At 46.6% G+C, this 19,184-nt stretch overlaps 6 protein-coding genes across 9 annotated transcripts; 2 read left to right on the top strand and 4 right to left on the bottom strand.

The window, feature by feature from the left end:
* Positions 1 to 12: 12 nt before the first annotated feature.
* On the top strand, positions 13 to 1,035 carry LOC108158546 (biogenesis of lysosome-related organelles complex 1 subunit 1). Its single transcript, XM_017290954.2, has 2 exons — positions 13 to 160; positions 217 to 1,035. The coding sequence occupies exons 1-2, from the start codon at positions 100 to 102 to the stop codon at positions 594 to 596; spliced, it is 441 nt and encodes a 146-aa protein (XP_017146443.1). The 5' UTR covers positions 13 to 99; the 3' UTR covers positions 597 to 1,035.
* LOC108157980 (transformer-2 sex-determining protein) lies at positions 1,036 to 3,312 on the bottom strand. Of its 2 annotated transcripts, XM_033391353.1 has the most exons (8): positions 3,203 to 3,312; positions 3,088 to 3,137; positions 2,952 to 3,032; positions 2,416 to 2,554; positions 2,212 to 2,355; positions 1,796 to 1,971; positions 1,512 to 1,741; positions 1,036 to 1,444 (listed from the first exon to the last, which is right to left on the bottom strand). In XM_033391353.1, the coding sequence occupies exons 1-8, from the start codon at positions 3,203 to 3,205 to the stop codon at positions 1,419 to 1,421; spliced, it is 849 nt and encodes a 282-aa protein (XP_033247244.1). In that variant the 5' UTR covers positions 3,206 to 3,312; the 3' UTR covers positions 1,036 to 1,418. The 2 variants fall into 2 exon arrangements, with proteins under 2 accessions (XP_033247244.1, XP_033247245.1); XM_033391354.1 differs by lacking the exons at positions 2,952 to 3,032; positions 3,088 to 3,137; positions 3,203 to 3,312 and adding an exon at positions 2,794 to 2,893.
* Positions 3,313 to 3,372: 60 nt separating this feature from the next.
* Positions 3,373 to 5,526, top strand: LOC117185743 (rRNA N6-adenosine-methyltransferase ZCCHC4). 2 transcript variants are annotated; one of them, XM_033391352.1, is made up of 5 exons: positions 3,373 to 3,417; positions 3,519 to 3,667; positions 3,743 to 4,191; positions 4,252 to 4,440; positions 4,496 to 5,526. In XM_033391352.1, exons 3-5 carry the CDS (start codon positions 3,791 to 3,793, stop codon positions 5,229 to 5,231), a joined length of 1,326 nt encoding a protein of 441 aa, XP_033247243.1. In that variant the 5' UTR covers positions 3,373 to 3,417; positions 3,519 to 3,667; positions 3,743 to 3,790; the 3' UTR covers positions 5,232 to 5,526. The 2 variants fall into 2 exon arrangements, with proteins under 2 accessions (XP_033247243.1, XP_033247242.1); XM_033391351.1 differs by lacking the exon at positions 3,373 to 3,417 and having other exon boundaries at positions 3,423 to 3,667.
* Positions 5,275 to 6,789, bottom strand: LOC108158543. Its single transcript, XM_017290952.2, has 2 exons — positions 6,408 to 6,789; positions 5,275 to 6,344 (listed from the first exon to the last, which is right to left on the bottom strand). Exons 1-2 carry the CDS (start codon positions 6,436 to 6,438, stop codon positions 5,887 to 5,889), a joined length of 489 nt encoding a protein of 162 aa, XP_017146441.1. The 5' UTR covers positions 6,439 to 6,789; the 3' UTR covers positions 5,275 to 5,886.
* Positions 6,790 to 6,880: 91 nt separating this feature from the next.
* LOC108158544 lies at positions 6,881 to 7,547 on the bottom strand. The gene is made up of 2 exons (XM_017290953.2): positions 7,456 to 7,547; positions 6,881 to 7,388 (listed from the first exon to the last, which is right to left on the bottom strand). The coding sequence occupies exons 1-2, from the start codon at positions 7,502 to 7,504 to the stop codon at positions 6,901 to 6,903; spliced, it is 537 nt and encodes a 178-aa protein (XP_017146442.1). The 5' UTR covers positions 7,505 to 7,547; the 3' UTR covers positions 6,881 to 6,900.
* A 108-nt stretch (positions 7,548 to 7,655) lies between these two features.
* Positions 7,656 to 18,832, bottom strand: LOC108158540 (titin). Of its 2 annotated transcripts, XM_017290948.2 has the most exons (9): positions 18,576 to 18,832; positions 18,185 to 18,493; positions 17,793 to 18,119; positions 17,577 to 17,717; positions 17,256 to 17,495; positions 12,114 to 17,132; positions 11,943 to 12,020; positions 8,312 to 11,865; positions 7,656 to 8,247 (listed from the first exon to the last, which is right to left on the bottom strand). In XM_017290948.2, the coding sequence occupies exons 1-9, from the start codon at positions 18,622 to 18,624 to the stop codon at positions 7,837 to 7,839; spliced, it is 10,128 nt and encodes a 3,375-aa protein (XP_017146437.1). In that variant the 5' UTR covers positions 18,625 to 18,832; the 3' UTR covers positions 7,656 to 7,836. The 2 variants fall into 2 exon arrangements, with proteins under 2 accessions (XP_017146437.1, XP_017146438.1); XM_017290949.2 differs by lacking the exons at positions 12,114 to 17,132; positions 17,256 to 17,495 and having other exon boundaries at positions 7,659 to 8,247; positions 18,576 to 18,829.
* Positions 18,833 to 19,184: the final 352 nt, after the last annotated feature.

The raw sequence follows: 19,184 nt of genomic DNA, 5'->3' as shown, positions 1-19,184 counted from the left end.
ATAAACCGATAATTCTACAATCGAAGAGATTGCCCATCTCTATGAAACAGCTGTTCTCATTTGTTGACAAAAAGTTGATTTAATTAAACTTACGGAAAAATGTTGACTTCTATGGTTAAGGAGCATCATAAGGAGCAGGTGAAGCGAAAACAAGAGCAAGGTCTGTAGTCATTTGATTGTCGAGCTGCGTAAGTGATTATAATGTAATACACGCAGAGGTGCGCAGGAAGGAGGCAATCGAAGCGTCCAACGAACTCACACAGTCCTTGGTGGACCATCTAAACGTGGGTGTGGCCCAGGCATACTTGAACCAGAAGCGCTTGGACGCCGAGGCTAAGCAGCTGCATGTGGGGGCCACGAACTTTGCCAAGCAGACCCATCAATGGCTGCAGCTGATAGACAACTTTAGCGGCGCCTTGAAAGAGCTGGGCGACGTTGAGAACTGGGCGCGCAGCATAGAGAGCGATATGCTAGTAATACAACAGACTCTGGAGGTGGCCTACAAGGCTTCGCGCGCCGCCCAGGCTACAGGAGTCGGCTCGGAGGCCTCCACGTCAGCCGCCGCCGCAGCAGCAGCCATTAATCCCAATCCATAAGTAACATGAGGACTTGCTTGAAATCCTTATTTATTTAATTTGTTTGCATTCAAATACAAATATTTACATCTGTATGTATAACATACACTCGCAGTCACTTGCAAGACACAAGCTTATGGTTAGTGAGTTAGTTAGCATGCGGTGCCCTCGACATCGGCCAGCGAGTACTTGTGGGCAAAGTATGGATAACATTATTGGTTGGTTAATCGAGAAAATCAGACCTTCAGTAGTGGCTAAATATTTACACAAAAATAATAATCGCATAAAGCCTTAAAATAGACCAGCGAGTGCTTAAAGAGACGATGGAAACAGAATAAAACCTTTAAAATTAAGAGAACAGTAGCTTATACCTTCACAAAGCGGCAATTCCTTAAAATAAGCAAATATTTTGTACTTGCACACTTAGAATGGTTACGATAAAAGTTAATTCTAATATGGATGATTGTTAGTGTGTTAATTTTATTATTATTATCAGGCTGTTGCTGCTGCTTAAACTACATATCACAATGAGTGTGTGGCATCTACAGCCCGCTTTTGGTGCCAGATTTCTATTATGTAATTCTCGTGTTAATTCTCGATTTTTACAAACTACGTTTTTCAACAGCAACAACGAAGACAACCGATTAAAAGTTTAGATGATGTATGAGTTATAAATTTGTCAATTGCTCCCCAAAGCCATAAGATGCGATTATTTTGCCAGTGTTTTGTTAAAATTCAGTCAAGTGTGCTCGTCTTGTTTCCTAAGGCCCAAAAAATAAAAGCAATACAGATGGGCCTTGACGATGAGCATGGTTTTGGCAATTGGCGCGTTTTGTACTGGAATTACTTATAACGCGATGAGGTGCGGTCTGGAATGAAGAAAAAAATGTTTATTTGTCCATCTCTGAGATCCTCTTCAGCTGATTATGCACTTACACTTGCGCACCGGCGAACGCGAACGATAACGTGAAACGCTGCGACTGCGTACATAACGACTGCGACTAGACTCCTTCGGATAATAGCGGTTTGCACGTTCGTTGCGGTATTCGCGGTCGCTGCGTTCGTTGCGGTAGTCACGATAGCGACTGCGAGAATCCTTAGTTGTTGAAGAACCGTAGTCGCGATATCGAGTACCACACGGTGAGATGGAGCGACCATACTGGTTGCTGCAGGAAATGTGTTTAATGTGGAACCCCTAGACTAGTGCAAATAGTACGTACCGAAACGAACGTCCCATGTAGACTCCAGGAGTAGGAGAGTGGGCACGTTGGGTTATTGAAAAGTCAACGCGTATGCGACGGTTGTCAATCTCCATGCCGCAGCAGGAATCCTTAGCGACACAGGCGTCGGCGACATTATGAAAATAAATAAAGCAGAAACCACGCGAGCGATGGGTCTGGGAAAGCGAGGGATTAGAAAAATAAGAAGAACAATGTGGACAAACATGGAAATGTGTGAAGATGTGGAAACAAGCCTTTAGTTGTTTGCTATGTTTGTTTAGCAAGCACTCACAATTGTTACCTATTTTTATCTAGCCAGACATCCAACCGGACAGGACAGCAAACACTTAAAGCTGTTCCGCCATTAGTGGTGGAGTCTGGCAACTTAGGGGGTGTGCACTTTTAACCTAACTTACCTGGGCATCGATAATCATTTGAATGCGCTCAATGCGGCCGTACTTGCTGAAAAGGTCGCGCACCTTCTCCTGGGAAGTATTGGTACTCAAGCCGAAGACGCCAATGCAGCGGTTTGTCTTGGAACTTTCCGAGGATCCTCCAATCTATGAAATACGCACGTTAAAAAAGATCAAGAATAATTCATACGCATCGCATTCAAATACCTGACGGTCCTGTGACTGGCGTCTAGAGCGGTTGCGTGCTCCTGAAGGCGATATGGGGCGGGATTGCGAGTGAGAACGCGAGCGCGAACGGCGACGTGAGCCTGAGTTGCGGTGGTTCCCATAGTACTTCAAATGAGACCTTGATTTTGTGTTAGAATGGAATTTGGTTAGAAAATCTTCGATGGTTCTGGCTGTTCTTCTTTCTGTTGTGTGTTTTGCAATTGAAATTGATTTTGACACTTAAAAAATGTTTGCGAATTGTGTTTTGTGTGGCTCTGAGTTCTGATTCGATGGGAAGAAAATTTGCTTAGCTTTTCAATAAGTTCAAATAAATGGCCTGTTGGAAAACACAATTAATTAATGCGCACTTTTTCTTACATGTTGATTGGTTTTCTTCTTGCAAAATTTTTTTAGCAGCAGGAACCACTTTCGTTGAAACGACAAATTAAAATGAAGGATTCCAAATGACAATTCAGAATATAGCCTACTTCGATGTCGATACCCGGTTACTCGATATCTACATTTGTTGTATTTACCTGGACGAGGCAGACGATGAGGAGCCAGACGATGAGGAGCCAGACGATGACGACGATCCGGAACGCTTGTGTTTGTAGTTCCTGTAACTGCACTATTAAAGACTCCGGGTCACCTTTTTTCCTTTTTATGGCTTACCTGGCATGGTTGCGGTGCGAATGACTTCCATCCTTGGGAGTACGCGAGCGCTTTGGTGAAGAGTTTTTATTGTACGTTATTATGAAAGATGCAATCTACCAAGCTGGTAACTCACCATCTTAAAATGTTTATTCTACGGTTTATATTTAAGTGCAAAAGCCGTCGAAATTTATTTCACTGCAGCGTGACCGCGGATTTATCGTCCGACCCTCAGAAATATACCAAAATATACCCTCTCATTTTAAAAATATACCGTAAATATACTGACGAGTTCCAGTTCTATTATACATATTCCTCGTTTTCGATATTCCATCGCATATTTCTAGCTAGGTAGAACGATTAATGAATTAATTTATTACTTGACTGGCTTGTTTTAAATACTTGACTTTGATGTTTTATGCCTCAATTTTGGTTCCTCAACAACAATATAGCGTCTCTAAGCCCGAACTTAGCCCACATAATAGAGCCAACATCGATGTCATCGATCTGGGATCTAATTCAGAAAGTTCGCTTGCGACATGATCGGTGTATTCAATCATTGATATCATTGTACATTGAAGGACCCTAGCGGTCTTAAAACGTAAGTAGCTTTAGCTATAGCGTTATATTTATGATAAAACTTTGTATTGAACCGTGTCGATATCGATATGAAAAGAGGACAGCGCCAGACCTTGTTTACGTTATCGAACATTGGGAGTGAGAAATGCCGGAAAAGGAAAACACAAATGAAAAGCTGTTGCTTCAAGTGCAAGAAGACTGGGCTGACGAGGTGGAACAACATCCCAGCTGTCAGCATGGTCCCACAGTGCTTTTCTACCGCCAGTCGCAACGTCCCGAGCAGGGGTACTATGCCTGTTCGGCCCACAGGGACTCCAAACTATGCAATTTCCACATGGCCGCGGATAAATGGGAGCGTAGTAGACTGAAGGACGTATTAGTTGAAATAAACTACCCAGAAGCGTCCGGCCACGTTCTGAATCCATCTGATTCCGACCCAACAAAGAGTATACTGGCTCTAGCGCAGGATAAAGTGAATGCTCAGTATTTCTTTGATGAAGCGGCGTTGGACTTCTTGGCGGATCAGTGTCGTTGCCTGGGAATAACGTGAGTGGAATTTAATTGCGGGATTAATATATATAATCCCTGATGATATCATCATGACAGCAAGGTGGTCTGCATGGGCGCTCCTCGGCTGCATTTTCGCCTGCGTGCGAATTACAAAAGTTTCCTCCTGGATCTGGATGAGCGCTTCGCCCGTTACCTTGGTCCGGAGGAGTTCTGCCTGTACAACATGTGCAACAATCACTTCTTCTACAAGCGTAAACCTTTCGAAAAGTTCCTGCAATGCTCTGCGTGAGTTGTTTCTTTAAGAACAATGTGTACATAAATCCAAATGATGAATTTCCAGCGGAGACCGTTTGCTGATAGTGACCGATCCTCCGTTTGGGTGCCGAACAGAACTAATTGCCCACACCTTGCGCGCGCTCCGATGGCGCCACAATCGCATCAACCAGCTGCCCGTTACCCCGCTGTCTATATTTTGGATATTTCCGTACTTCTCCATCAACCACATCAGGCAGGAAATGCCAGAGATGGAAATGAGCGACTACCGGATAAACTATTCCAACCACTCGAGGTACACGAATGTTGGCAAGGAGAGTCGGTACTGCGGTTCGCCCGTCCGTCTGTTCACCAACGTGCCTCTGCAATTACTGAACCTGCCACAGAACGAGGGCTACAAGTACTGCCCGAAATGTTCCCATCACACGGCCAGTGATAATCTCCACTGCGGCCGATGTCAGAAGTGCACCTCGAAGAATGGCCAGACCTATAGACATTGTAACGAATGTGATATGTGCGTCAAGCCCAGCTATGTCCACTGCCACAGCTGTCGTCGCTGCACCCAACGCGAAGGACACGACTGCTCCTTCTATCAAACCAAGCAACAGTGCTGGCTATGTGGTCAGCGTGGACACATTGAGACGAATTGCGGCGTATGGAAGACGCAACGAAAACGATCTCGGACGGGCTGCCTCCTGTGTGGTCGGCAGGACCATAGGGAGCGCCGGTGCCAGCATCGTGGGAGATACTTCAAGGAACATCAATTTTTGGGCCACACATCGATTCAGTGTCTAAGCAACTGACCCACTGAATTGAGCTACTTTTTTATGTTTAATACAAAATTTATTTGTTCTTAACACTTGTTTATTCTTACAAATTTTGAGTTGCAACGGTTAGACGCGGAATTTCAAATGCACTCGACCACGATAAATTGTGGATTGGAATTCTTTGTGGGCAAACTACGGAAGCTCTCAACATTAGAGATTAAGATTTGCAGGACGAAGGGTTAGCAAATTTTGAAAATATTACGTTCATGTTTTTAACGACGCAGAAGGGAAAGAAACTTAGCTTAAGGTAATAATAATTTCATGTGGAAAACACACCAATGCCTCAACAAGCGGAATGCAGATAATTATGTTGTTCATGTTTTGGCTGCTGCTGCTTCTGTTTCGGTATGAAAGAAATGATGACGTCGACAGTGCTCACGTTTGTTGAGGTGAAAGTATTTTATTGGCTATGAACGTTATGGCTCAAGAACGATTGTATTTCCCCCAAATGTGCGGCATGAAAACGGAAGCAATGTTATCTACACAACACTGCAGCTTTTATGACTGCAAAATTCAATCGAAATGCTATAAGCGACTGATTCCAGAAATATATTTTTATGACCATAACATAAATTATAAATAATGCAATCACTTATCTAAAATCACAGAGTTTTACTACATAAGACCCTACCTAATGGTTGTACCTCCAGTACCACTGATTTTTCACCATTACATAGTTATAAAGTCTTTGCTGCTCAATGTTGTATAGATCCGTTATGGTTTTACAGACGCGCTCGTCGTTAAAATGACTCTTTGGTGGCGCCTCAAGTAAATTTCCTTTGGTAAACCATTTTAATTCCGAAAAATGCTTCTTGACACTGGCGCGCAAGCCAGCTCCACTGAATACCGGCTTCCGGAATAGGTCATACATATTCTTTTTGCCATATTTCTGGTGAATCTGATCCACAGTCTGGTCTATATCCGACTGCTTACAATAATAAATGTACCACAGCTTTCGTTCCGGCGCACGTAAATCGGTTAGGCTCAAAACGCCGAAAAATTCGACCACATATGTATTACATTTTGGTGGATCTTCCTTGGGTTTCATATGCAAAACATACCTCAAATGTTTATCAAATTCTTCGTTGGCTGGAGAGAGATTAATATTCATCAATATTAGCTGACAGTCTTGAGGCAACGAGTTTGTATTACCTGAATCTGTATCTTTTATACTAGCTGCCATGTTTGTCCTTAGGCTTTACTTGTAGAAATGGTCCTAGCAGAGGATTTGATTCTGCTTAAGTAACAAACTTTTCTCCCTCACTATCAATTTCAATAGGCACGCAATAAAGCTTTGCTTTTGTTTACTGTTTTCAATTTCACAATTAAGCTACTACGAAAAGCTTTCTGCTTTGATACTAAATGCAACCCTGCGTATCGATAAGAATACAACAGCTACTACTAAATCTTACAAATATGCGAAAATCTATATAAGGCCCTTAATCGCAAACTATATCCACAGATGCGGAAGTTTTAGATAGCCGGCCTCCATAGGATCAGCAGATGGCTGCCGACAGAATCAAAGCCTTCTAATATTTCTATATTAGCGCTTTTAAAGTTAGATCTCTTGCAACAAAACCAGATTTCTATGAACTCGTACCCACTCGCCCTTAAAAGTGTATTTATTAAATTAAATATGATTTTATTAAGTAGACGCCGGTGCAACCCCCCAGCTGTTAAAATAAACATTTTGGCCCATTATAAAATCATAATACCTTCGCCGTTCGGCATAATACAAGTCTGTAATAGTGTTTATCACTTTTTCGTCATTGTATAAGGTATCTGGCGGGGCCTCCAGTATATTCCCTTTTACGTACCACTTCTTGGCTGCAAAGTGATTCTTTACCCGGGATCGCAGACCGGCACCACTGAAGATGGGCTTTCGAAACAGATCGTACATATTTTGCTGGCCATATTTGCGGTGGATGCGGTCCACCGTGATGTCAACCTGATCGCTGGTGCTATAATACATGTACCAGAGCTTACGCCGGGGAGAGCGTACATCGGTAAGGCTCATCACACCGAAGTATTCCACTGCAGCAAAATCACATACATTTTGAGTCTCAATATTTCTCCTTGCGAATAGTATTGCCATGTACTTTTCCAGTCTATTTTCCAGGTCTGGATACGAAGCTGTGGGTCAAATATTCATTATAAGTTCATTTTAAGTAATTAATAACAGATTGGGCATAAAACTTACCATTGGGAGTATTTATTTCCTCTTTTTCCGCTTCAGTGACGTTCATCATGTTGAGGTCTTTGTATAGTGTATTTTATTGTATTTCCCCTGGCCAGCCGGGCCTTTATATTTTGTTTTGTTTCCATTTCTAATGAAAAGCTTATAAATTTCGCCACGAGAGCTTTTATTGAAAAGCTTAAAGTGCCGTTTAGATTAAAAAACAGTTTGATTACATCCATTTATTTTAACAATAATTTGTTTCTTCATTTGTAGAACTACATAATTCTCTTCTTGCGATCAACGATGCATTTGAGTAATTCATCTTAATCAAAAACTTTTTAAAGTAACTTAGAATACTTTTCCTTTTCTCTTTTTTTATCAATTATACACTCAAGCCCTGCCCTATCCAATCAATTCCATAGTGTCGTCCAGCTCACCCTTGATCTCCGCTTCCATTGGCACAACATTGTTGGAATCGGGCAGTATGCTCTCCTCTGCCTGGGGGGACATCTGGTTAATGATAAACACATTCGGACTGCGCGTTTGATTCAATCCAGCGGATCGCCCGCTCGATGTTGGGGCAGCAGACTTTGACGTTGACCCCGGCACAGGCACAGGGATAGGCACAGCCACCGCATTGGGCTGAGGAGTCTCCGATAATGCAGCAATCGTTTGGGCTACACCTGGCCTTGCAGGGAGTGTTTTCTGTTCTGGCGGTGGGTGAATGGAAATGATCGTCCCTGAACCAACTCTATTTCCAGTGCTGCCTTTTGGTCCTGCTTTCATAGGCATTCCAGCCGTAGTTTTCGTTTTCTACGAAGAAAATAAACATCAAATAATAATTTTATTGAACGTACCACATACTCGATTAAGCTACCTTGTTCTGTTTTAGCTGCACACTCGATCTGGCCGACTTGCTTCCACCCTGGGCTGCCGTGAAGGCGGAGGGTCCCAGTGAAGTGCTGCTGGCCATGGGCGTTGGTCGATTGACAAACGAAGCGTTCGGTGTCGGGCACTGATATCCAATGATGTTCTTCTCCGAATCGTACACCGGAATGCCGGCTGGCAGAGAACTGCGCTTTTGTGCTGGCTTCTTCGTTGCTGGTGCGGGTGCGGAAGGGGTTGCAGTTGCAGTTGCAGATGCAGATGCAGATGCAGTGCTGACTTTACTCTTGGCCACCGCCGGGATGCCGACAAGACTGGCGACTGTGGGCGCACTCTGAGTAGCAGCTGTTGTTACCACAGGGTTGAGGCAAAGCGAGGGCAGGGGCGTCTGGATGTTGGTAGCTCGGTTGAGGTAATAGACGTAGTTCTCAAGGAGCTTGGTGCCCACATCAACATCGATGGGCATTAGGGTGCTGGTCATCACAATCTCCTCAATGGTGCGCTGTCGCTCGACCTTGGTCAGTGTGGTTACGCGTCTGCTCAGGCTCTGGAGCACCAGGTCGAATATCTGAACTCGCGACTGCAGCTCCACCCGTTGTTTGTCCTTGGGGCAGATTGGCGGCAGCTGGATCAGGGCAGGTGGCATACTGGCCACCATCGACGAGCTGGCAGCAGCGGGTAGGGCAGCCCCAGGCGGCAGGACCTTTTTGGTTAGTGTCGTTCCACGTGGCAATTGCTTGGTCAAGGATTGAACGGTGTCTTCATCATGAGAAACTGGAAGTGCAGGAGTTGTGGTGGGTGCAGGTGGAGCGGTGGGTGCAAGTGGAGCGGTGGGCGCAGGTGGAGCGGTGGGTGGCGGAGGGTTAGAAATGGGAATTAAGGCGGGAAGAGTCCGTGGAGCCGGACCAAGGTTGGACGACGGCACTGCCACTGGAATCGACGGCTCACTGGAGTCCATGCTCATGCGCACCGTCTGCCCCACCAACTTCCCTCCAGTCTTATCCAGCTGCGCCAGCTTCGCACGCACCTTGTAGGGCAGATCCTTATCCGCCTTGGAGATGATCTTCGTCGTGATAACCATGAACTGCGGCAGCTCCAGCACAGGCACCTGCGCCGTGGCATGCAAACGCGTCGGGTCAATGGCTCGCATCGGTCCATCCAGATTGGGGCAGCAAAAGTCCAGCCCCACGTCGCCATACGATCGCTGATAGCGGTGCGGATACAGGAAGGAGAAAATCTTGGTATGGCCAGGCTTCTGGCTGGATTCGGCCGAGCTGGCCGATGGCAGCGAGCTGACCAGTCTGCCAGCCGAGGGCGGAGGCGCACTTATGCGAATTGTCTGAAAACTCGATGTGGTGGGTGGAAGTGAAACCACCTCCTGAGGTGGCGTCGCCTCTTCAGGAGCTTCCGGAGCCGTGGGTATGGTTATGGGTGTGGCTATAGGTGTGGATATGGCTATGGGTACGGGCAAGGCTCCCAATGTATCTTCTTCCATTGGCACTTTGGGCGGCATTTCCTCTATTTCCGTTTTTATTTCCATAACGGGTATGGGAATCGGAAGTTTCATCGCCAGAACACCATGGGTTTTTTTCTGTGCTGGTTGTGCCAATGCCGACACCGATACCGAATCTGACTTGTCAACTGGGGCGACTGGTGCTCGTGCTGTCTGCGGCGCCTTCTCTGGAGCTGGAGATGGGGCTGGGGCTGGAGCTGGAGCTGGCTCTGGCACTTGAACCCTTGCTGGCTCTGCTGCTGGTTCTTCAATTTGTGGCTCTGGAGCCGGCTCTTCTGGTGGTTCTGATCGTGGTTGCTGTAGTGCGACTGCTGGCTGCTTTCGTACGTTCGCTGCCATCCACTTGTTGACCACTTCCGGGTTGATTTTGACCACACATTTTCGCAGCTTATGTTTTCTAATGGGCTGTGATTTGGAAGACACTGCAACTGCAACTGGGGCTGTAACCGAATACGGCAGCGGCGAAGAGGTGGAGCTGCTGGCAGCGGTTATCATCACTGGGAAGGCAAGGGACGGAGCTGGACGTGCTTCTGGCTCCTGCTCCTGCTCTTGCTCTCCTCTTGATCTCTTTTGATTGCCGACTTCTGTTTCTGCCTCTGCTTCTTCGGTAGCTTTTCGTTTTTTGGCCGACCGTCTGCGTCGCGAACCAAACCGCAGTCGCGCCGGACGTTTAACCTTCTTAGGCGGAGCTAGTGGCTCGACTGGCGATGAGGAGGCTGCTTCCAGTTCAGGCTTTTTCGGAGCAGTCCGCCGCACGATAGGAGTTGGCGTTGTAGCCATAGGAATTGGCGTTGAAGCCAGGGATCGATTGTTACTGGCGGCGCGCGTCATGTGTGAGGATATTGAGACAGCCATTGGACGGGATGTCGGTAAGGAATTGCCTTTTTCCAGGCGGGTTATTCGCCCGGCGCGTTCGTGAGAGGATTCCCTTGAGGCGCGACTAGTTTCCACCTTTGGTTTTCGGATCGCAATGCTCTTTCGAAACACATCCAGATCGGACCATTGCTGCTCGGGTTGTGTCAATCGAGACGCGGCATCGGTTACTGGTCGAACTGTTGACAGCATTGCGGGTTTAGCCATCTCATCAGTTTGCTTTCTGGCAGCATCTTCCGACTTCCGAGGCTCGGGGTTGCTTAGCAGTTGCGGATGCGGCAAGGATTTCGTGGTTGGCTCCGTATGAGTATATGATTTTTTCGATTGTTGTGCGGACATCTCCAGCCGGCGATCCTCCTTCCTAGCTTGCTCCGTGTTCTTAGTCTTGTCTGGCGCATTTATTTTCACGATCTTCTTATTCTCCGGCTTCTTCTTGATCTCCACTTGCCTTCTTGCTGAGACGATGTTCTTCTCGGCATCCATCAGCGCCTTCGTAACTTGAGCTGCTGTTGCGGGTGCGCTGGTGGGTCCCTTTTTCCCCACTGCAACAGCCGCACATTCATCTTCTTTGCTCGGCATCACTGAAACGGAGATGATGTTCACCTTCCGCAGTGCTGCTGCAGGTGTTTCTCCTTTGGGATATTCTGCTGTTTTCTTGCTTGGCAAATCGCTTGCTGGCACAACACCCTTCCTGGTCAGCAAAGTGGAGCTGGGGATATTCCGTTCGGGGTCCTCATCATTTGCTGCCGCTGTGTTAGATCTCGGCAAGAACTTCTTGCCTGTACTATCCCTTTGTGTAGTCTTGCGGGTATCCACAAACGAGTTGACCACACTCTGCACCAGAGGCTTCTTGGACGGCGCCGGCGGACTCTCTGCAGCGGCATCCGGGGTTTTCTTGGGTACTGTCGATATGATGATGTGCTTGGTCATATCGGCGCCCTTGGGGCTCTTTGCATTCGATTTACGTGCAGCTCCTGAGGACTTTGCCTCCTCCTTTCGTAGGTCGGTTGTGGTTGAAATAATTGTGTCCTTGCCTATAAGGGATATGAATTTAGCCTTGGGGTTTGCAGAGGCAGGTGCAGATGCTGTGGCTTCGTCCTCTGGCTTTAGACGCTTCTGGGGTGGCCGCTCTTCCGCCTCCAGCTGATTGCGGCGACGCACTGTCATTCGGAGAGGTTGAAAATGAGATCAGATTAGAGGTGAAGGTATGAAGAAAAGGAGGCGACTACCAACTCACCTAGTTTTTTCTGGCCCTGTTTGTCCTTTCCTGTTTTCTCCAGCTCTCGCTGCTGCTGTTGCTTCCGACGGGCAGATTCTAAATGGAAAGAAACGATCAGAGGGGAAGAGAATAAAATGTAATATTAGACATTTTTTTTTTAACAGTGCGAATATTTGGGAAGCTATTAACCATCTGGCTGTGGGGTCTCCACTTCCCGTTTACGCAAGGCGCGCACGGGTGGCATGTTTGATTTGCTCGATTCCGGGGCGACGGTGGCACCTGTTGTTTCTGTTATGACTTGGCTGTTGGCATTGGACTCCTCAACGTCCGCCTCAGGGGCGTCGGCTGTGGGATTAACCGATCCCCCATTGTTTTCGTCGATCTTTAGAATGCTTTGGCTATTATCGTCCTCCTTGTCCGGTTCCACAGAGGGAGCCTTCAAAGGTGTAGGTTGCTCTGCCGTTTCCTCGCTTAGTGGAGATTCCTCCTTAGCGGTGTCCCCTACAGATACAGATGTGGACTGAGCTGCTGAAGTAGTCTCTTCCGTGTGGGCTTCGTCCTTAGATTCTTCCGTCACCTTAGCTTCAGCAGAAAGCTCTCCTTCTACACGTGCTTCCTCCTGATGTGCTCCTTCATACTTATCCCTTAGCTGGTCCGCACATGCACTGCCATCTTCTGTATCCAAAATTGGCTGTTCAGGCGAAGCTGGCTTTAAAAGTTCACCACATTCTGGCTTGTCTTCAGCCTCTGGTTCAGACTTTGCCTTGTCCTCTTCTCTCTTTGCGGAGCTTGACGCCTCTGTCGGGCCGTAAAGCCTATCCCTGAAACTCTTGACAGAAGTTCCTTTGACAACAGAAGATTTGGAGCTGGGTGTTCTCCGCATTAGGACGCGAAGCTGGCGACAAGGCGCTGTGCTTGGTGTGATTGGAGCACTTGGCTTAGGTGTGGTGTCTTCCGATGCATTGTGTTCGGATGACACATCCGGTGTGATCTTGGTATTTTTTTGCTGATTGGAACTGTCCCCCCTCTTTTTACTGGAACATCTCTTATCCTCTGTTTTTGGCTGTGTTTCTGGCTGCGGTTCCTTGCTTTTCTCTGAACTAGGATTACTTTCAGAAGTTTGCTTACTCTCCATAACGGTGACCGCTTCAGTTGCTGCTCGACATAGATTCGAATGTTCTATGGATTTTGGTGGAAGAGTTGGTGTTGTCGATGGCGGACCTTCCAATTCGGTTGCTTCCGACGATTTAGTGGATTTCGGCTTTTGCATTCTTGGCCCTTTTGAATCAATCATCTCAGGAGCCGGCCTTGGCTCCTCAGTTGTGGTTCGCTGCAGCTCTTCACCTTTTGTTTCTGTCTTTCCTGGCTCTGTTGTGTCTGGCGCGTCTTTCGGCTCAATTTTGACACTTTCTTTGTCTTGCTTGTTCCTTGATTTGTCTTCTTTCAATATTTGAGCCTGACTGGAATCGAGTTTTGGTTCTACTGTGGCTTCCGATGTTTCCGGTTGTGAAGATTCGCGATTCGTTGCAGATTCTTCATTGTTGAGTTCAGGTCTGGTTTTCCTGCTAATTGGCAATGATTTACTAGAAATTGAGCGTTCTGGCGTCTCCTGCACTGGTTCCGTTTCTTTGATGGCAGTATAAGGCCCATCTGCAGCTTGAGCCGCTGGGTCTGGTATTGCGGCAGAGGAAAGATCCACTTTCAGTTGAATGCTTCTCAAATTTTCCTCCTTCGATGGATCATCTTTTTCAGCATTCAGTGTTTCGATGGAATCGACTTTGGGATCAACTACCTGCTGCACTGGTTCGGGTTCTGGTTCTGCTTCTGCTTCTGGTTTAATGTTGCAGGACTCAACAGAAGTCGTGTGAATGGCCTTTCTGCTCTTTATTTTCTCCTTTTTTGATAATCTCCCTTGAACTGTTGCCGGTATGGAAGTGGATGGATATTCTGGGTTTTTATCTCGTACCAGTTTAGTATTTTCAATCGTTTGTTCCGATTCTTTGCCATCAGTAGAGGGTTCCACAGTAGTTTTGATTGTTTTTCTGCCCTTTACCTTTTCATTTCTTGACGATTTATGTGCCGTTGCAAGCGCTACAGGCTCTGGCTTTTCGGTAGAAGCTTTATCTATCGTTTCAACTTTTTTTGGTCCTGTCATTTCCACTGGCTTCGGTTCTGTGGAAGACGCTGGTTTATTACCTGGTTCCGTAAGGTCCTCCTCCGCTGGGGACTTGTTTTCTTGTTTGTTTTGTCTGCTCATGGATGTAGTTTCCCCCTGTGAAACATTAGGTTCGGCTCTATCTTGTTGAGCATTCGCTGAATCCAGTGATATACCAGGTTTGGGTTTATCTTTGTCCAAATCCTTTGAATAAACATTACGTGAATAAGATTTTACTTTCTTCTTGGGTCTTCCTCTTTTTCTTTTTTCTGGCGGCTCCGCCTGCTTCAGCTCGACTGTATCATGAGCTGGATCCACTTGCATCTTTTCAGGATCTATTTTTGCTTCCTTATCACGTTCGGCTGGCTTATTAATGTCTTCCTTGGGTGGTTCCAGCTTTGATTCAACAGGATCTGTGTTGGGTGTCTCTTTGAAATCCGTTGGGGTACTGTTGCTCTTCTCCTTGACCTCTTCACACCTGGAAACTCGTTCCACCAAAGATTGCACAACTGGCGCCTCAACTTTAGGATGTACCGAAGAAATGTCTTTGCTTAGTGACGACTGTGGGGTTTCCTTCGATTGTGCCCTTGTCTTTGATGAATCTGCTTTGGGGGACTCCCTTCTGTCAAATCGTTTAACCGTGTCTATGGTCGCTTTGGAAGCTAGACTCGATTTGGCTGAGCTGTGTGCTCCTCCTCCTGTTCCTCCGGTTGAACAGCCAGCTGCTACGTCTCTTAACCCACTCTTGGTTCCCTTAGCCAGATCCCCAGCCTCATCTGGTGGTGGTGCTGCTGACGGTGCTGGTGATTCATTCTCAGTTTCAGTCTCAACCATGTCTGTTGCGGTCTCATCCTGGCTCTCATCTTCTGGTTTGTCTTTTTCTGTCCTTTTCCTCTTCTTTTCCTTCTTTTGTGTGCTTCGGGACTTTCTCTGGATGGCATATTTCTCACCGTGATCCGTCTCAGTCCCACTGGACCTGGCCTGCTCTCTTCCAAATCTGTAATTGTCAATGGTCTCATCGGCCGACTGCGGCTCTTGCGATGATTTGCTTCCCGCTGGCGATCTGCCCAATCTCGGGCTGCTCCTTATTGATGGCTCGTTCAAGATTGTATTTCTTTCGCCTTTCGGTGCGCGCTTGACTGGTGTCGACTTTTTGGGGTGGCTGGAAATGGTTATAGCCGAACGATTAGCCATTCGGGAAGCTAAAGGAGGCAAACCAACGTTTGCCTTGGGCATAGCAACGAGTGATGAAGGATTGCGATTGATTTCTTTCTTTGCTGTGTTTTCGGAGGAGCTGGTGGGAATTTCGTCACCAATTTCGCTGCTAATTGACTCGGCTAATGGTTCTTTACCTGACGACTCCTGCAATGCTGGCAATGCTTCTACTACAGTCTTATCTGCAGGACATTTGGCAGAAACAAGAGCTATTTCTTCGGTAGCCTCTGGTGGGCTTAAAGCATCTGCTATTGTCTGCTGCTCAAGCTCCTTAATAATTTCAATCACAGGAATTTCGCCTGGAAGCGCCAGAGCCGTATCGCTTATTTGAATGCCTTCGCATTCGGCGGCTAGAATCTCCTCGGCCAATTTAATATCTTCAGCTAGCTGAGAATCAGTCTGCTCTGTCAATACAAGTTCCTCCCTGAATTGGGCTTTTCGAATGCTGTTGACCGCTTCGGGGAGAACAGTTTCAAGTTGTTCCATCGCCTCGGAGGGTTCTGTGAGCAATTGATCCACAGCTTTGGGTAGTTCCAATTTGAAATCATCCTCTTGGACAGAGAGATCCGCCGTCAATTGATCGACAGATGCCGGTAGAACCGTTGCAACACCAACATCCTTTTCGGATGATTCTAAATCTGCACCGACTTCTGGCTTTTCCATTGGGTCTGTTACGGTATGCTCCGCCATTGGCTCTTGCGTTTCGGCAGCCAATTGAATTGTCTTTGACTCAATGGCTAATTCAATTTTAGAGACCATTCGCTCGTCCACGTTACTGTTCCCGTCCAGACCCTGGCACACAAAGTCTCCTCGGTTCGGTTCGGTTAGTGTTTCACCTTCAGCTCCGATGCTTGGTTGCACGGGACTTTGAGGAATGGAGGACCCGCCATGAGCCGTATTGAACGATTCAGTGGACGTGTCCGATCTAGTGGGCTTTTCCACTTGGAGATTCGCTTCTGGGTCTGTTGTTTTGAGATCTGATAATGGTTCTGATATTTGATGAGATTGATATGATGTTGTGCTAATTTCGTCCTGTGAGGATGCTGTCATTTCGGTAACATCTTTGGCTCTATCTAGTTCTGTGTTTAGTTCCCGCGTACTTCCCGCTTCTGGCTTTTTGATCTGTTCCGCCTTATCCGTATCCTTTTCTTCCACTTTTTCCACCTGTGCGCCACTGGATCCTGGAACTGCATCCTCAGTTGCATCCTTTTTTGTTGTCTCTGTTGGGGCTTTAGCATTTACGGCCAACAGAGCGGTTTCCGCTTCTGTCGGTGGCCTTATCTTGCGGGGTCTGCCGCGTTTCCTCTTTACTGGGACTTCCTGCCCCTCGCCCACAGTTTCACTTGGCTTGACCACTTTTTCCTCCGTCGTGGCTGCCCGGTTTTTCTTATGCTTTCGACTCCGGCCGCGTCCCCGCTTTGAAAATGCTGAATCACTCTTGGCCCTCCTCAGCGTGGTCTTCGATGAGCCACAGCTGTCGAGCTGTTCATTGGAATAGGTTAACTTGCGCATATGGCTATTGCCCAAGACTGAAGTCGATCTGCCCGGATCTGCCGAGATCTTAGATCGAGATCTGCTGCGTGGCTTTGAAGCGGAACGCCTTTCAAATTCAAACGAGCGCTCCACATCAATTTCATTGATTTGCTCGGCCAAGTCGAGGGTCATGCGCTCAAGGGATTCGAGAGTGATGCTTTGATCCACTTCGTAGGGATTACTATTAATGCTGCTAATGATCGGCACTGGATTTTCCGCTAAAGAGCTGCAACCGGCTTCCACTGGTGGCACCTGCTCCGGCTCTGCTTTCTCTGCCTTCTGCTTCTGCTCCACTGTGGGACTAGCTGCGAAACAGAAGCAGAAAAAGTTATAAATGTAAGAGATATGCTTGGTGGGGAGTGGGGGGATATGTACAGTAGGGTAAACTGGCAGACTGGACACCCCAATGGACGCATGGACACACTTACCCGCTGGTTGCTCTTTAGAATGCATAACCTGTTCGGAGGAAGGTAATTTCTTTTCACTGGAACGCGATTTTTTAGCACTACTCTGTTTTTTATAGATCGGAGGCGACTCGGCACAACTTAGATTACTCAAATACTTTTGCAGGAGTTCACTATCACCGCTCATTTTCCGTTGTTGCCGCTGCAGCTCCTGCTGCTCCTGGCCTTCGCCCTCGTCATCGGAAACAACAGGCGTCACAGTTTCTACGCGGTTTTTGTGTTTTTATACGTTATAAATATTATCAGAGGGTTGGCAGTATCAACTAGTCAATAACGTTGACTTACCCGCCACCGAAGTGGTCCTGCTGGTATCCGTCGATAAGTCAATGACCGGTTCCTCATCATCCGTGTCTGGATCGTCGAAGAAATCCGATTCGAACTCGTACGAAGAATCGCTGTCCGAGTCCCCATAGAGTTCCCCCAAATCTGTAGCGATTAGATAGTTCATAGTTAGTATTAGTTCGTTTCATCTTTTTACCCAAATGGATAGCTGGATCTTACTCAAGGGATCTGTCTTGGGCTCGTTCTTTGGTAGCCTAAGGTCTGGCTTATGTAAGGTTACAGTCTTGCTATTCTTAGACACAGAATGGCTGCTGCTAGCAGTGCTAGAGCCTTTGGTCGCATTCTTTGATTGAAGCCCACGAACTCCGATTTTGCCCGAGGAACGGTGCTTTGGAAGGGACTTGTTGGACTTCCCAAACCCACTGCTGTTGCTTTGACTGCCACTGCCTCTGTGCAATCCCTCCGTCTCGGATTTCCTCCCTGCGCCACGAGATGTACTTGGCTTTGGTACAGTTGACCTTTGTGTTGGACGCATAAGGGCTTGGCCTAAGAAAGAAATGAACCTTATTTTTATTATGGATCTAAAATCAATTCGTTTAGGGTTGACTTACCCAATTCGTCTACAGAATCAAAGGACGCGAAACGCTCCCGCCTTTTGTTGGATTTTGGCTTGCTAAGTTTCCTATGAAACAGAGCATCGAAGGCGTCGTTGGAACCGTCGTCGCTGGAGGAGGGAATTCGAGGACGGTGCTTCTCCCTTGATTTTGAACTGCCCTCGTTGAGCTGTTCGTCGTCAATAAATTTCTCATGGAATAGCTTCTGAAATATATCTGCATCAATCGAGGACGAGTTGCTCGAGTCTGACGAAATTTGGCGACGCCGGGGAGCAACTGGCGTGCGCCCATCGCCAGTTTTAATTCCTAAAAGTACGGAATAGTTCAATAGTTCATTTGCCACAAAAGGAATATTGCAAAAAGTATTCGGACGGACTGGGGGACGCACCTGGCAACACCAAATCTTTATACTCATCAAGATATTCTACATCCTCCATGTTACAGTTTTAGTATCGTGCGCGTCGCTGCCTCGCGGATGTGCTATAAGTTTAACCAATTTATTGCATTACTTCAAAAAATTATGCGAACAACTTAGTTGGGGTTGTATCAGGTTAACATTATTCACTGTAAAATCGGCACGCGCAGTAAATTATTTTTTACGCAAAAAAAAAGCCAAGCCGACAGTGTGACGCCGGACTTATCGATTAATATTCCGTCCGACCCTCAGAAATATACCAAAACATACCGCCTCATTTTCAAAATATACCGTAAATATACTGACAAATTCAAGTTATATTTTTCATATTCCTCGTTTTTGATCTTCCGACAAATATTACTAGCTATATAGAACATTTGGCCATGCCATCATCATTTTATTGGATTAATGAATCTACTATCTATATAACGTTGAAAATGAAATTTAATAGATTGATAAAATTGACAAAATATACCATTGTAAAGGCTGTACCAGGGGTGCAATCGTATTCGATATATATAGTACATTGTTGGCGAAACGAATATAATAAAACATCACAAATCCTCCACAGAAAAGCAATGT

This window comes from Drosophila miranda, chromosome 3 (genome assembly GCF_003369915.1).
Source record: "Drosophila miranda strain MSH22 chromosome 3, D.miranda_PacBio2.1, whole genome shotgun sequence".
NCBI lineage: Eukaryota > Metazoa > Arthropoda > Insecta > Diptera > Drosophilidae > Drosophila > Drosophila miranda.
Note: the sequence above shows the minus strand (reverse complement) of the source record. Positions and strands in the feature narration are given on the sequence as shown.

Excerpts from the sequence above, each read along its gene's own strand:
- LOC108158546 (XM_017290954.2), top strand. The coding sequence starts at position 100 with ATGTTGACTTCTATGGTTAAGGAGCATCATAAGGAGCAGGTGAAGCGA. Across the intron at positions 161-216 it reads GAAGCGAAAACAAGAGCAAG|AGGTGCGCAGGAAGGAGGCA; the intron begins GTCTGTAGTCAT and ends TAATACACGCAG.
- LOC108157980 (XM_033391353.1), bottom strand. Across the intron at positions 2,555-2,951 it reads TCATCGTCTGCCTCGTCCAG|GTCTCATTTGAAGTACTATG; the intron begins GTAAATACAACA and ends CACAAAATCAAG. Across the intron at positions 2,356-2,415 it reads GCCAGTCACAGGACCGTCAG|ATTGGAGGATCCTCGGAAAG; the intron begins GTATTTGAATGC and ends CGTATTTCATAG.
- LOC117185743 (XM_033391352.1), top strand. The coding sequence starts at position 3,791 with ATGCCGGAAAAGGAAAACACAAATGAAAAGCTGTTGCTTCAAGTGCAA. Across the intron at positions 4,192-4,251 it reads TGTCGTTGCCTGGGAATAAC|CAAGGTGGTCTGCATGGGCG; the intron begins GTGAGTGGAATT and ends TCATCATGACAG. Across the intron at positions 4,441-4,495 it reads AAGTTCCTGCAATGCTCTGC|CGGAGACCGTTTGCTGATAG; the intron begins GTGAGTTGTTTC and ends ATGAATTTCCAG.
- LOC108158543 (XM_017290952.2), bottom strand. The coding sequence starts at position 6,438 with ATGGCAGCTAGTATAAAAGATACAGATTCAG. Across the intron at positions 6,345-6,407 it reads TATAAAAGATACAGATTCAG|CCAACGAAGAATTTGATAAA; the intron begins GTAATACAAACT and ends ATCTCTCTCCAG.
- LOC108158544 (XM_017290953.2), bottom strand. The coding sequence starts at position 7,504 with ATGATGAACGTCACTGAAGCGGAAAAAGAGGAAATAAATACTCCCAAT. Across the intron at positions 7,389-7,455 it reads GGAAATAAATACTCCCAATG|CTTCGTATCCAGACCTGGAA; the intron begins GTAAGTTTTATG and ends TTTGACCCACAG.
- LOC108158540 (XM_017290948.2), bottom strand. The coding sequence starts at position 18,624 with ATGGAGGATGTAGAATATCTTGATGAGTATAAAGATTTGGTGTTGCCA. Across the intron at positions 18,494-18,575 it reads TAAAGATTTGGTGTTGCCAG|GAATTAAAACTGGCGATGGG; the intron begins GTGCGTCCCCCA and ends CCGTACTTTTAG. Across the intron at positions 17,133-17,255 it reads TTCTAAAGAGCAACCAGCGG|CTAGTCCCACAGTGGAGCAG; the intron begins GTAAGTGTGTCC and ends TCTGTTTCGCAG.